The following is a 15,911-nucleotide window of genomic DNA, read 5'->3' on the forward strand; positions in this document are numbered from 1 at the left end:
ATGGCCGCCCCGTGGGTTCTGCCCGCGCCTCTCAGCCCGGCGCAGCTCAAGCGCCTGGAGCAGCATCGCTACAGCGCGGCCGGACGCTCGCTGCTGGAGCCCTGGCTGCAGCCTTACTGGGGCTGGCTGGTGGAGCGGCTCCCGCCGTGGTTGGCCCCCAACGCCATCACCCTCGGCGGCCTCTTGCTGAACTGCCTCACGGCGCTGCCGCTCATCGCCTCCTGCCCCACCGCCACCGAGCAGGTACCGCCCTGCGGGACGCGGCTTCCCCCGGTCCCCGCCGGCACGGAGTGTCCGGAGAGCCGGGCCTGTGTCCGCGGAGGGTGCGGTGGGTTTGCCCTGAAATTGGGGCGGTGTGCGGGTTGCACCTAGAAGTTTCCCAGGATGGAATTTTCGTGGTAGTTGGAGTGGGGAATATCAGGGGAAAGTCCCTCTGTGTGAAGGGCTTTGTGTCCTAAAGGTTGGCTGTTCTGTTGTTCCGATGGGCCTAAATCTTAATGGCAGAGATGGGGGCTGGCAGTTGGATTTATATATATATATATATATATATGTATGTATATATAACTTGGATATACTTCCATGAGCATTCTTGTTGACAGAAGCATCCTTATTTGTCCCTAATTGCTTTGCCATTCATGCCAGCAGTGGTGCTTGCAGCAGTCAGATCAAGAAACTGATCCAGGTCAGAACTAACTCATCTTGGCCTAACCCTTTTGGCTTCATTGGTACACAGCTGCAGGCGGTGAGGAGAAAGGAGAGAGAGGAGAGTAAAGGGCTGGAAACTGCAGGTTGTCGTCTTCTAGGCCTAGGATCCGCAGCAGAAGAAAGATATGGAACTGCTCGAGTGAGTCCAGAAGAGAGCCATGAGGATGATCAGAGGACTGGAGCACCTCTCCTATGAAGACAGGTTGAGGAAGTTGGGATTGTTCAGCCTGGAGAAGAGACAGTTGCAGGGAGACCTCACAGTGGCTTTCCAGTACTTGAAGGGAGCTTATCAGCAGGAGGGGAACCAACTTTTCACATGGTTTAATAGGCATAGGACAAGGGGAAATAGCTTTAAACTAAAAGAAGGGTTCGATGTCAGGGGAAATTTTTCACTCTGAGGGTGGTGAAGCACTGCCATAGATGCCCAGAGAAGCTGAGGTGCTCCATCCTTGGAGGCGCTCAAGGCCAGATTGGATGGGACCCTGGGCAGCATGAGCTGCTGGGAGGCAGCCCTGCCAATGGCAAGGCATTGGAATTGGTGGGCTTTAAGGTCATTTCCAACCCAAGCCAGTGATTCTATGATTCTAATGGCTGTAGAGCTGCTACCTTCAGCTTACTGTTGTGATGTAGGTATCAGTTCTGTGCCAGCTGCGTGTCATGGTATTCGTTCTAGCTTTACTCTCTTTGCCATGCACATATTTTATCATAAAGCAAGTAAATTTTAAGTTATTTTTTGCTTTGAGGACTCATACAAAAATGTTATGTTGCAGACATTCAGGGAATTATTTCTTCCAGGAAAGCTCAGGTTGAGTTTTAGGAACATTTATGATTGCCACACAGCTTGATTTCTATGAGAACATACAGCCTGGACCAAACTTTCCCATTTAGACATCAGTATATCAATTGTAAGCGTGTAGCATAAAAGCATACTCCTCCTATTGCATTGTTCTTTGAGCAGAGACAAAACTTATGTTGCCTCTGCTCTGTGAGTATGCCCTGGCTTTTGCTCCCCTCACCATCATTATCTTTCTTATGCTTTTCTTCAGCCTTTCTCAACTGAAGATGGTGACTGAATGGCTTTCTAAAAAAAAGCTAAGCCTGCTGCAGCACTACCAAGCGTTATATGTACTACTGTAACATCTGCTTTGTGCTTTTAGTGTGCAGGCTGGAAGGACTGGGGGAAGGTGGAACTGAAAGTTGTGTTAAAGATGGGTGTAGCACAAGCAGAACTAGTAGTATGGTGCATGTAAACGTTGCCTCACTGTGCTAGTGAGCCTCTTCCTCCATCCATGAAGAAACCATCCTTAATAGTCCTGTTGAGAACACTGAAGCACACAGCACACGATTAGGTGTTAAGTGGCAAAACCGAGCCCATGGATGGCAGCTCTCTTGTACTTGGTCAGACCCAGGTCCATCTGGCTCAGAGCTCACTGAGAGCCTCTGGTGGCAGATGCTGAGAGTAGAGTGCTTTGCCCTGGTGTGTGCATCCCAGAGACTGGAGCAGGGAGTTCTTAGTAGGGATTCTACTGAGATACCTTTAGAACAACTGGTGGATCAACTTCCCCTTGATTTTGCCTTTTAAATTCTTCGTTTGAATGCTTTCAGATTCTATTATGTCTTGTTGCAGTGAATTCCACAGTTTAATAATGCTTTCCTTGCCCCACACAATGCAATTGATGTCTGAAACCATACAACGCTTCCTTGTCCTCTTACTGTGTAGTAGCTATTTCCTTATACACTGTATTTGGCATCTTCATCAGCACCAATAGCTACTAAATGCCAATTTGCTGCTGACCAGAACAGCATGTTTTAGCTTTATAAATGCTGCCTGCTTGAACAATGCCTTCCTATGTAGAAGGAACATGACATGCATTGCCGTCTTCTATAAATGCACCCTTCAGCATAAGCCTCTTTATCTCTGAGTCACAGCAGACCACACCCCACAAGCACTGCAGTAGCTAAAATTCACAGTGTCTGTCCTATTTCCTTCTGTTTGAAAACAGGACAGCCACCTACAAAAATAAATCACATTACACTGGCTGGGGCACGGGGACACTGCCTGCACATTTCATGCCCTGTACAGAGTTGATGTATCTTCTTTACTATAATTGAAGACTCTTTTCTTTCTTACTTTCTCTTAGAATCATAAAGTTGTTTGAGTTGGAAGGGACCTTTAAAGGTCATGTTGTCCAACGTTCCTGCAATGAACAGGGATACCCACAACTAGATCGGGTGCTGTGAGCCCATCCAGCCTGACCTTGAGTGTCTCCAGGGATGGGGCATCTGCCGCCTCTCTTTTTCCTCATGTCCAGTCTAAATCTCCCCTCTTTTAGTTGGCAATAATTTCCCCTTGTCCTGTCACAGCAGATCCCATTAAGGAGTCTGTCCCCTTCTTTCTTACAGCTCCCTGTTAGAAACTGAAAGGCCGCTGTCAGGTCTCCCTGGAACCCTGAACAGCCCCAGCTCATGCAGACTATCTTAACAAGGAGGTGTTCCATCCCTTGGGTCATTTTTGTTGCCCTCCTCTGGATGTGCTCCAATGGCTCCATGTCTCTCCCGTACTGAGGGCTGCACAGCTGGATGCAGTACTTGAGGTGAGGTCTCACCAGTGCAGAATGGAGGGGCAGGATCACCTCCCTCACCCTTCTGGCCATGCTTCTTTTAATGCAACCCAGGATATAGTTGGCTTTCTATAGACTACAAGGACACCTTGCTGGCTCATGCCCAGCTTGCCATCCACCAGTACTTCCAAGTCCTTTTCAGCAGGGCTGTGCTCCATTCTTACATCCCCCTACTTGTACTGATAATAAGTGTTGCCACAACCTTGCAATTGGATTTGTTGAACCTCATGAGGTTCTCAGGGGCCCACTGCTTGAGCCTATCTAGGTCTCTAGGATGGCATCTCATCCCTTGGGTGTGTTGACCAATCATAGCTGCTATACTGTAATTCTGGAGGTAATGCTTTCTGGCAGAAGCAGGATCTCCCTTTAACCCACTCTTTGTCTCCTTAGCAGATTTATTCTCCTACGTTCTCCTCTTGAAAGAACTAAGGATGATAATCATTGCTGACAATCTCCTGGGTTTCTCAGTGTATCACAGCACAGCTGGGTTTCCTAGATATGACAAAAAGTGACTGTGCTATTGAAGTGTGAGATCAGTGAAGTGGGTGATCTGACAATAATCATAGAATATTTATTCACTGAAAGCTCTGCTGACCTACAGCGTGGACACTGTGCTAATATTGGAGTGTAGAAAGAGCACACTTTAGATGAGGAGTGCCATTTATCCCCATCATATAGTAGTGAACAGTTTTTGTTGCTACAAGGAGTACTCCTTGCAAGCCAACTTCTCTGAAGCAGCTGCAGTTACTCCATTAACACAGGGTTTTCATACTAACAACAGCCCTTTCTTTGTTTTGAACTTAAATCTATTAAAAAAGTCCTGTAGTAGCTATAGCAGGATCTAAGCAAAGAATGGCCAAAACTGATTAGAGTGGATTTCATCCACTGGTAAAGATTTGTCCTGCATGCTCTTGGCTTCTTTTGTTCTCACTTGTTTGTGTTCTTTCAAGGCATTTCTTCCCATTGTCTGTAATTTCCCAGAGGACACTGCAAACAAAGAAGGGCAGCTGTACAACCTCGTCTGTGTCCCTCAGTGCCACATCCACATGGCTCTGGAACACCTCCAGGGACCGAAATGCTTCCTAATATCCAACCTGAGGGAGCTTATTAGAGAGAGGAGAAGGTTGGAGGAATGCAAGAAGTCCCTGCTGTGCAGAAAGTGCTCTAGGGATGTGTTATGGTTATTCTTTTTTCTGCCCCATTGTAATGCAGATTTAAACAACTCCCTTCATTCTGCAGTACGATTGTACTGAAGGCTTCATGCTGAGCACAAGTGAGGGAAATTCTCCAGTTCTGGGGGGGAAAGGGAGGAAGTCCAGTGACCTTTTGTGCATCTCTGCCAGAAAGGGGCACTACAGGCTAGAACTAGTGCTGTGGGAATAGAGGGAATTACATTATGATAAAAGTAGTGAGTAATGAGGAGATGTGGGTGAATATTTAAATGTTGCAGTTTTGGGGCTGTTCAACTCAGTGGGTTTGAACTTTGCTTGAAATAAGTGGCAAGGGATCTTTTCAGCATATCCACTCTCCTGCAGCTGTTCCATGGTCAGCCATCACACAGGGACACAAAACAAGGGCTGCTGTTGGATCTGTGTGGCTTCCTGAAGGCAAGGCGTGCCATGCAGTCCTGCCCAATGCTATGTCTGCATTCTCTTGGCATTTTCAAGCCCTGGGTTCAGCACGTGACTTGACCTTTACCAAATCTGCAGTTGACGAGATCCTGTATAATCTTTCAGACTTCTTTTGAATTCAAGCAGAGAAGCCTTTTTTGTTTGTTCGTTTGTTTGTTTTTCTCTTCACTGGGGCTTGTATTGTATTCTAGCTCTGTTACAGTAACATATGTTCCTAGCCAAATAATGCATTTGCTTGGACAGGATATAACTTTGGGCTGAGATAATAAACACCTCATCAGTGAAAAGCTGATGATTACTGGGAGCCTCCTGACCTTTCAACTGAGTTCCTCAGCCATGTCAGCATTCTCAAATGCTCCCACTTCTCTAATTTGCAAACTGCTTGGGTGCAACGTGGGAAGTGGCTGGGGACTTCCCTGGATGGAGAGCCAGGCATGTGAGGAGGCTGGTGAGGAGATGGCAGCTTTAGTTATAAGGAACTCATCCCTTACAGGTGTTAATGGACACAGATGATCCTCACTGCCAGGAGAACAAAAACTCTTCCCCCCTCTTTGCAGTGGGGTGGAGAGGATGGTTCTAGTTTGGGAGCCTGGGAGGCGCTGTTGCTCTGATTTGTGTCAGCTAGATCTCTAAGGCAAGCAGAGCATGTATCAGCACTCTTGATGCTGTGCCTGTACTATAGCTTGGAAATAGACAAAAGCCACTGTAGTGCCAAAACACCTAATAGAATGGTCTGACTTCAAGTTAATTTGCTTCTTTGAGGTAAGGTAGACAGAGATGATGTTACCGTGAACAAGAATTCTTGTATCTTATATTGTGGAGTTCTAGGGCAGGAGGGAGGAATGTGGCTAGTGTGTTTGAGCACTGGGTACAGTCTGCTTTTCTCCATGATACGAAGAACCCCACGACTTCAGCAAGTTAACTAAGATCAGCCTGTCTCAGTTATAGGAAGAATATTGCAAAAGGAGAGGAGCCTAATGGAGCATGGGAAGCATTGCCAGGTGTGACCTGGTTACTGGCCTCAATCCTGAGATTACAATCATCAGTAGATCTAATGCTGTCTTCATGTAACTTGTGTGTGTGTGTGGAGGCACATCATAAAACCCTGCAAACTACCTCAGTGGTATTTCAAAGGAATATTGATGATAAAATTGGGAATATCTGCACAGTTATTACAGGATAGGAATGAAACTGTTTCTCTTGGCTTTCTGCTCATAATGCTTCCTTTATAAATCTCTGCTGGGAGCTGGCTTGTTTGAGACTATCTCATATTCTCCACGAAGCAAAGTAATCCTGAAAAAGCCCCTGTAGCTGCTCCAGTAGCTTTCATCTTTGAATTATATCACAAGTAAAATGATCTTAGCTTCATTGGGATCCTCACTGTGCTTTCACCCCTTGAAACGGCTAACCTGTGGCAAAGAACCCTCTGAGAGGGGCAAGGGCAGGAATGGGGGCTGCCAGGCATCTACTGCTGCCCAGTGGAGAGTGGCACCGGGTAAGCTTGCACCAGTGAAAGTCTCAAGCTTTTTCCCCTTCCCAACAGCTCTTTCAGACGCAGCCACTGCAGCAATTGGCTCCTCTTGTTGCTGACAGCTCTGCCTTTCCTCCTTCATTAGAGGAGCAAAAGTTTTTCAAACAGTACTTAAGAATTCCGACTCATTTAGACCTCTTCTACAAAACAAAATAGCTTCTAGTTGAGCTGGGCTGACAAGAGAGAAGAAATCTATGCAACTCAACTAATTCCACTGGTAACTATCAAACATGTATTGCTGTCATCACCACAAAAAAAAAAATGACAGCCTTTGATATAGGAGAAAGTCTCCAGTAAAAAGCTATTGCTGTTTTCAGGCTTAGAACTGAACCTCTTCTAAATACAAGATGTGTTCTATGGTCAGTGTAAAGGCATAACTTTAACTGAAGCCGTGGAGCATGGTGATGAGAAGACCACGTTGGCTGGCTCTCTTCATGGTCATTCTTATCGCTACCTTCTTCTGTCCCTCCCAAGAAATTGACTGAAATTATCATTTTTGACTTCTCCCCAACAGTAACACTAGATCTATCTGAGCATGGACAAAGCTCACCTTGGTGAGACATTTGATCAATTGTCTAAATCTAATTAATAGCCTTTGCTTTCTGAAATACACATAATCATGTTGGTCTACTTGCACTATAGGAGAGGAGTTGCAGAGGTGTGAAGCCACAGCAGCAACCTCCTATCTGCAGATGGAAAAGAATTAAGCTTCGTGACTGCCTATAGCTGTTCACTTATTAAAATCTGCAAACTGTGTTTCCACCATTGATACCTGAGTTCGGTGCTCTCATGAACAGCACTTTTGAATATTAAGGGTACCGCTGGGTTTTATTGAAGCAAAATGTAACCTGTACCTCATTCAAGAAATTTCAGAAGTAATTTTTAGTAAGAAAGAATTCCTTAAAGAGGACATACTGACTGTGTATGAAAACGATGCTTCTGAAAGCTACTTTGTGTAGGGCAGCTCCTTCAAACCCAAGAGTGGTGTTAATACATCTGATCCACAGCTTGTTTTGAAACTAAGAGTCAGTGTTAAGTACAGAGTTGCTCTGTGAAATTTAGTGAGTGGTTAAATTTCTTTAATCCAATTTCCAAAATGCACATATAGCCAGTTTTTCTGTGTTGAAAAAAAAAACCTCTTTCCATAAGAATTGACGTCTCTATTTAGTGATGTGTTTTAGTACCTGTATGTTGTAAATCTGAGCAAATGATCTAAATGTCTAATATTTAAGCTGCTGAGGATGTTCCTAAGTGCCTTCATACTACTTTCTTTTTTAAGATTAGTTTAATTCTTTCAAACATTTTTTTTTTCAGCACAAATAGTACAGTATATTTTATACAGAATATAGCAGTTTTGTGCTGCACAGTATTTTACCTTTAATTAAATAGATTATTGGCTGAGAAATTGGGAACCACCTAGTGACCTTTTATGTGAATCTCTTTCAGGCACCTTCTTGGGCATACATCCTGGGTGCATTAGGACTTTTTATCTACCAGTCTCTGGATGCCATTGATGGGAAGCAAGCCAGAAGAACAAACAGTAGCTCTCCTCTAGGAGAGCTCTTTGATCATGGTTGCGACTCAATTTCTACAGGTAGCCTTAACCTACTGTTACGCATCCTAGTTGTAAAAATAAGTTAGCTGTTTTCAAGAGGAGCTGATTAATCACACATTTGTTGAAATTGGAAGGAACCTCTGGAGATTGTCTGGTTCAGGCCCATGCTCAGGGCAGCTTGTTCCCTTCACCATCATCCGTTCACCCAGTCACTGCAGCCAGGGCTGCCCTCGACATTTGCATCCCAGATCAGGGAGGGTATTTCAGAAGCACTTTTAGCAGGTGTTGGGTAATACACAGTCTGCACTTACTTGTACATCTTCATGCACTTTGAGCTTAATAATGAACAACATATACAGTAAGAGCATTACTAGAGATTATATTATGCATAGTTCATGTTTTCCAGTAAGGTACAATTGATAAATAGGATTTACGTGCCTATAAGGTTGATGCTGGAACATGTAGCTAAGGGTTCTGCTTTATGTAAGATGTGCCAGAAAACCCTTTGTGGGCATCCAGCCTGGCAATTAGGAGGAGCGTGGTTTATAAATGTTCCTTAAAAGAATGAGCTTAAAAAAAGTTGTTTGGGAGTTTCTAAAAAGTAAGCCTTGCTCAGTTTTACTTTCTGTAACCTAGCTGCTGTTTATGGCAATACCTGTGTTTCTATGACAGTTTAAATGGCCTTGAGAAGAGTTGGGATGTTCTTTACAGCTCAGTTCCCAGCAAAGCACTATCAGTCTTTGAGCATAGCTCTTCTGTTGGAGCTCATGTCTGTGCCATAAGGAAGAGGAAATTATAAGGCCCAAAGGCAGAATGACTGCAGTAGGCTAAGGGGTGTGGCCTTGCCCTGGAAGGAAAGGAGTCTTGTGTTTTGGTCTCTCCCACCAGCACTGACCCTGATGTTAGCTACTTAAGTGTCAGTCATATTCTTACCTTGTTATAGTGACCTGAAATGCCTTGTGATTTTCTCTTAACTGCAAGCATAGAGGGTATGTGACTAACATGTTCGTTTCTGCTTTTCAGTTTTTGTTGTCCTTGGATCCTGCATAGCAATCCGACTAGGAACAAACCCTGACTGGTTGTTTTTCTGTTGTTTTGTGGGACTGTTCATGTTCTATTCTGCTCACTGGCAGACATATGTATCAGGCACATTAAGGTTTGGAAAGTAAGTAGGTACCTTCTAGAACTGCATATGACAATGTCTGAGGCTGTTAGCTACTTGATTTCCATTTCTTCTTGTTCTCTTTTCCCCACGCTCTCTGTTCCTGTTACCCTCTTCCTAGTCTCCCTTTTGCCCTAGCAGACTTCTGTTTTACTTTAATTTTAAGCTGTGTCATACTGAGTACAAGACTTGTTCTTTTAGTAGTTGATTTTAGCTATCTGTGTTTCATCTGCATGCATTTAGCTCCTATTTGCAGATTTATCCACACAGACTTGAGTTGTCTTGCCTACAGTTTAACCAAGCACCGTATATAGGAGTAGGAACAGAGCAAGCATCTCTGATACTTCCCATTATAATTACCCTGCCATCCTGGAACAGATCCAGCACAGGGGATTCTGAATCAGTGCATTTGTAGCAGAATTCCATGGTAATGGATTTCTCTTCTGTGAACACGTTCAGTCTTCCCTTAAACAAACTTTCTGCATCCAGCACATCCCTAAGCAGGGAGTTTCACAGAACTGTGCCAGTGCTTGGAGAATTACCCCAGGTTTATTTGGGGTTTTTGCTGGCTCATATTGACTTTGATGTCCTTGAAGTTTTGTGTTAGATCACAGTTCTACTTGATTTCTGTCGTGTTGTTCATGACTTTGTAGACATTGAGTCTGTTCTCACTAAACTGTGGGAGAAGGGGTCATTGACAATCATGTAAAAGATAACAGTTTTGATTTAACTCCCAAAAGTGTGGAGAACGCTGTGCCCTCCTGCAGCTCTGATGGTGCCTAGCATAGTGTTTTACTGTCTGTATGCAATGAGCTGCACTTTGACAATAATTTATGAGGAGAAGTGACCTCCTCAGCAGCTATATCTGAAATAAGTGAGAGGTGAAGGCTGTCCTTCTGACAGTCCTTGCCTGCTTAGAGTACTAGTGAGCTCTGTCCTGCAAGAAGCACCTTAGCAAATCAGAGCACCAATGGGCATGCAGGCTAATGATCAGCTATTTGCATGCTGTTTGGTATCTATCTGAAAGGCAGGCTGTCTCTGCAGTAATGCTAAGAGCTCTTTTTATTTGCTGGCCTTACAAACCATAACTCTTATACCTGCTTACCCATCCTGCTTTTCTCCAGAGGACATTCTGTGGTGTAGACAGAAAGGGATGCTTTAGAATGATAGGTGAAAGGATAATTCTTGTAAGTGACAGTGGACTATGTCCAGTGATGAACATGAACTATGCCATAAGCTCAGGGCTTTTGTAACAAGGATTGCTTTTCTGTGCCTTCTGTTGCATAAGATGTGAGAATGATTTCTCCATATCAAGAAGGCATTGAAGCTCTTTTCTCTCTTAAGAATGAATAGTTGTGAGAGTCTAAATAAAGGTAGTATACTCTACTATATACTCTACTACTCTAACTATGATAACGCATAATATGGATGAAAGCTTTAACTGATGCTGTTCCTGAATTAATGGCATTTGATTTTGGAAGTGAAATTACTGATGAGTCTCAGCACTGATGGCCAGGAAGAAGAATCAGCACAGCTGGGTATTATACCACTGCCAGGCTGTACAGATAGAATACTCTAGGGCTCAATAAAATCTTTGGCCTTCAATTTGAGCTGCATTGCAGCCTACTGTCTGAGTCTCTGTAAAATTAAGCACAAAACTTAGGCACATATAATGACTCAGCTTGGAGTCCTGTCACTTTACTAAACAGGTAGAAAATACAAACTCGCACAAGACTTGCAAGCTGAATTGGTTCATCTTACAGTCAGAACAGTGCCCACAGCTAGGAGAAGTGAGGGAGCACAATGACACAGGAGGGAGAAAAGAGTGCCCCTTCTTACTTACAGCTTTTGGCAATGACAGGCATCTCAGCACATCATCTAGTTGTACATAAAACATTGGCTCTTCTAAGAGTCTGAAGATTGCAATGGAACTTGGCATATTTTGTGTCACTATCTTACATTAAAAAGTTTGAAGTTATTGTGAATATCAAGATCAGATAAGTGTTTTCCATTAGCCAGGAGCTGGTTCCCATCCCCTTTTAATAAAACACCACTTCCTGTGCAAACAGTTTGTGTGCTAAGCAGGGAATGATGCATCTTGATTTTGGTCAGCGCTTTAAAGTAGCACGTCTGTTCTAACTACTTATGGAAATATATTTTAAACATCTATTGTTACTGCTTGCTAGTAACTTTAGTACTTTGGTTTTTTTTTTAATACATACTTATATATAAATGTATGTATATATATATACTTACATACTGAGCTCTCTCAAAATATTTCAGAAATTAGAGAAGTAAGATAGATTGGCTGCCATGTCTGAGAACAATAACAGTGGAATTCAGAGTCTCGACTATAGAAGGGATTGAAGACCACCTGTTTTATAAAATGTTTTATGGAAAAAAGCAATATGTCATTGATGAGTGTCTTCTGCTAACCATGACTCAGTCATCAAAATACCACCCTTATGATCTTTGGGCTGTGTCTGTCAAGTTTTCATAATACAGCAACTTAAAGAAATCCCATCTGTCCCATTCTGCTCTTCGTGGTGCCTACTTCGGTATGATACTTTCAGTGTGTTTTCTATGAATTTAACATGGTTACTTGCATAAGAAGTCCGTAGATTTTTCAAAATTCTAAAATAGTTAACAGTGTATTCATTAAACATTGTTTCCCCGTGAAAATTGCATTCAGCTTGCTCTAGGTTAAGCACATAGTTCCATTTTAAAACTGTGCCTCCAAACAGTATTTTTCTTAGATAAGGAAAATCACATTCTATATGTACTTTGTGGCTTAAGGGGTAATCTGAAATAACTCAGTTTTACTTTGCTCTCCCTGCCCCCCATCTCCCTACACTTAAAGCAAACAGAACCTTACTGAATTACTAACATTTACTTTTTTCCCCCTAGAGTTGATGTAACTGAAGTTCAAATAGCCATAACGGTGTTGCTGTTGGTATCTGCATTTTGTGGAACAGCAATATGGGACTATAAGGTAAGTGTATAAAGTACATCATTTCCTATGGTAATTGAAGCTATGCAGTTCAACTAGAATCAACCCCTGCCAGTTGTCTGATGTTCTGCCTGGGCTTCCTGTACAACTATGGGTTATATTTATGTTGTAGGTAACTGAGATGTAATGGTGTGACTCGCTGTGCACAAATTTAGAGCTATGTAGAGGAAAAAAAGACTCCATCTGCCATGTATGCAAACTACTGATCTGTCACTAATACTCTGCTCATAGTGAAGCTTTAACACATATTTTGTTACTTCTGTGTATTTTACTGCAAGACTGGCATTTTTATTCTAATTCTGTTCTAATCTAACAAATCTACGTTACTGCAGAAAATCCAGATTTATGTGTCAGTTGAGATGTACTGATTTTTAATGGTTATGTCAGAGCTGACTTTAAACATACATCCTATATTTATAGAATTGTTTTCTGTCCAAAAGCGTTTGTTTGCCTATCTCTGGCTTTCACTCCATCTTTAAATATTCACTTTAGCATGCAACAAAAGTGCATTAGACCAGTAATTCAAATTAGTTTACCAGTTTACTCAGCAGCTAGAAACTATTTAGCTGAGGTTTGTTTCCTGCAAGGCACTTTTGCTCTATTTTCACACAGAGTTATTTTCACGTTGGAAAACAACTTTAAATATTAATGAATTACAGTTGCTTTTTTTTTTTTTCAACATTAAAATCCGTGACAGTTATGCTGTATCTCAAAACAATCTATATTAAAAAATATAGCCAGTGGTTTCAATTTATTGCTACTTTTTTTTTCTTAAATCCTCTGCTGCCTTTGGAAGTTTCCTTGAAACTGCAATTGATTCTGAAAGGTAACTGTTTAACAAAAATTTTCATCCAGAGACGATTTTAAGTGCAAAGATACAGCATACAAACAACGAGTATTAAAACACAAAGCAGGCAGATGGCGTTTGTGTTTCCTGTGGTTTGGTATTGCAGTACCCACTGAGAGGGAAGGAACTGTCCTTCCTGCCCCTCCCATGTCCTGGTGGAGCAAGCCTGTGGCAAGCTTTTGCTTATACAATAAAAAAAGCACCTGAAGAATATTATAAGCACATGCAGTAAAATCTAGTTCAGTGTCAAGGCCAGAAGTTGTTTGAATTTGACTTTATTCCTAAAAGAAATGTGATGCTTTCTTAATAAGGAAATAAACTCCAAGCATTGTCCTCCTGAGCTTATTTTCAGCAAGACAGTCATGCAAGTAAAACAGTTCCTTAGTAAGGGTCAGTAGTGTGGTGGTTTTTGTTTTTTAATCACCTCCTGGGGTGGGGGGGGCAAAAATAAAGCTGGTATCTGTGACCTTCGTTATCTTTCTCTTGCTTTTCCTGCTAAGGTGCATTTGATAGGCCTAGAACTGAAGTTCTTTGCAGTTGTTGGCATACTGTGTGGAACAGCAGTTTCATGTTTCAATTACTTCCGCGTCATCTTTGGTGGAGGGGTTGGAAAGAATGGATCTACAATAGCAGTAAGTTGTTTTAACGTTCCGAATAGGGTTTGAATAATTTACATTCGTAATTTATTAGACTCCAGGTAATCAAAAGAGTTTTGTCTCTTTAAGCGGACAAGCATATGAATTTCACACATTAAAAATACTTATTTGTTAATCTGAGTATGTTGGATGGTCAAAGCAAAGACTTATTTAGCTGTCTTCTCTGTACCTGTTACTGGATTCCTTCTCTCACAGGAAGCAGCAGTGAATTTTCTTTCAAAGTTGATCAAAGGTTATCATGAAGGATATTAATAGCAGTAGCACAGCGCGAATGGACTTTCCCTAAGATTTGACAGCTCTAATTGCTTTCATTCAGTGGGTGTTGTTTTATATATATATATATATTATTATACTATATTACTATATATTGTATATATTAATATATTGGTTTTTATATTCTTATTATTGTATTATATTAATATATATTATTATGTATAAAATGTTGGTCTTGCTGTGCAATTGAAGCCAAAGAAGAGTTTTCTCTCCCTTTGTATTTCAGGGAACAAGTGTTCTTTCACCAGGTGTCCACATTGGGCTACTTGTCACACTGGCCACTGTGATCTACAAAAAATCTACAATTCAGCTGTTTGAGAAACATCCGTGCCTGTATGTCCTGACATTTGGATTTGTGAATGCTAAAATCTCACAGAAGTTAGTGGTAAGGAATCTTCTCTCAGCCCTAAACATCAACCAGTTGTTGGCTTAACAGATGCATTCTGAAGCAGTAAGCACAGTGCAAGTTTTCCAGATTTGCTTTGCTACCACATTATGTTATGACCTACACACTGACACAGGCTTAGTCTCCTATAGAAATATGATACTGATGCGGGGTGGGGGGGGGGGGGCTTGCTAGCTTACAAGTTACTAGCCTTGCTGATTGCTCAAGTACATATGGATAGATGTAACTAAAAAGAGCACAGAAGGTCATGTGTTATATTTCCTATGTAATAGTAAAAAAAAAAAAAAAACCACCAGGACTTGATTCAAATAGCTGATATCACTGATTGAAGTGCTGTATATTGATTGAGCAACCTGCAGACAGGTTACTTAGCCCTTGACAAAGAAACTGTGAGAGATCAGCAGGCTCTTGACCTGCCTGCTGATTGCTTTCCAGAGGGCCCTTCAAAGAGGCTGGTGAAAGGTAAGGACACTGTGCTTTCTCTTAAAGTGGAGGCTTTGTGGTAGTTACAGTGATCTCACAGTAGTGCCTTTTGTGGTCGTTTTTTGTTGTTTTTTTTTTTTAATAGGTGGCTCATATGACAAAAAGTGAAATCAGTCTTCAAGACACTGCATTTATTGGACCAGGACTTCTCTTTTTGGACCAGTACTTCAACAGTGTCATTGATGAATATGTTGTTCTATGGATAGCTTTGGTAAGCATTCTGCTTTATACTTTTGATGTGGCATATATAAAGGAATGGACTGAGAACTGTCTCCATCATTCCACGCTGCCATTTCAGATTTACTCAATTTCACCTGTCATTGTGGAAAGAGTGCCAGGATACTGCATAACCGTATGCTTTGGGAGCTAATTGGCTTTCTTTCCTCAGAAAAGAGATCTGAAAGTAAAATTATGGATCTCTTTTTTGTAATTCTGCTTTAATTCAGGTGGTTTGTTTAATGTTACTCTAACTACAAACTGTGCAGTGCATATCAAACTTCATAAAATTTGATATATTCTGATTAAAGCTGAATTTATAGCAGAGACAATTTTGTGAAATACGTTCTTAACCTGTTCTGTTTTGTTCTTTTTAAGTTCATATCCTTGTTTGATATGCTGAGATATGCCACTGGTGTATGCCTACAGATTGCTGCTCATCTTCATATACATGTCTTCCGAATTTCATCTCATCAAGCTCCTGAACAGGTTCAGAACCATACTGACTGATTAAATAGGTCAAGGAGAAAATAAACAGTTAGCAGAATGCTGAACGAAGCAGCCTCTCTGGGAAAACAGATTAAGCTTTTCAGTAAACTAGTTTCATGAGAAAACAGCTCATGCTATCCCAGAAATTACCAGATGCTAGAGTTATTAAATACAAAGTCATGCAGATTCTGTTTCAATGTTTTAGACATTGGAGCTGTTACTTCATACCATAACTGTCACATTTGAAACTTTTGTTGGTCTCCTGTTAAGTACTCTTAATTATGTACTTCTGGTCTCAGACTGTAAGCTGCAAACCAAGGTGCTAC

General features: G+C 41.8%; 1 protein-coding gene across 1 annotated transcript in view; it reads left to right on the forward strand.

Moving 5' to 3' along the window:
• Positions 1–15,911, forward strand: part of CHPT1 (choline phosphotransferase 1) — a gene marked incomplete at both ends in the record, with an annotated part of 18,491 nt that continues 2,580 nt past the window's right edge. Inside the window, 8 exons of the mRNA XM_079549748.1 lie at positions 1–243; positions 7,935–8,082; positions 9,067–9,208; positions 12,113–12,197; positions 13,563–13,694; positions 14,218–14,376; positions 14,966–15,091; positions 15,475–15,585. Coding sequence (XP_079405874.1) covers positions 1–243; positions 7,935–8,082; positions 9,067–9,208; positions 12,113–12,197; positions 13,563–13,694; positions 14,218–14,376; positions 14,966–15,091; positions 15,475–15,585 — 1,146 coding nt within the window. The remainder of the gene's footprint in view (positions 244–7,934; positions 8,083–9,066; positions 9,209–12,112; positions 12,198–13,562; positions 13,695–14,217; positions 14,377–14,965; positions 15,092–15,474; positions 15,586–15,911) is intronic.

Source organism: Tetrao urogallus, assembly GCF_951394365.1.
Source record: "Tetrao urogallus genome assembly, chromosome: 1".
Lineage (NCBI taxonomy): Eukaryota > Metazoa > Chordata > Aves > Galliformes > Phasianidae > Tetrao > Tetrao urogallus.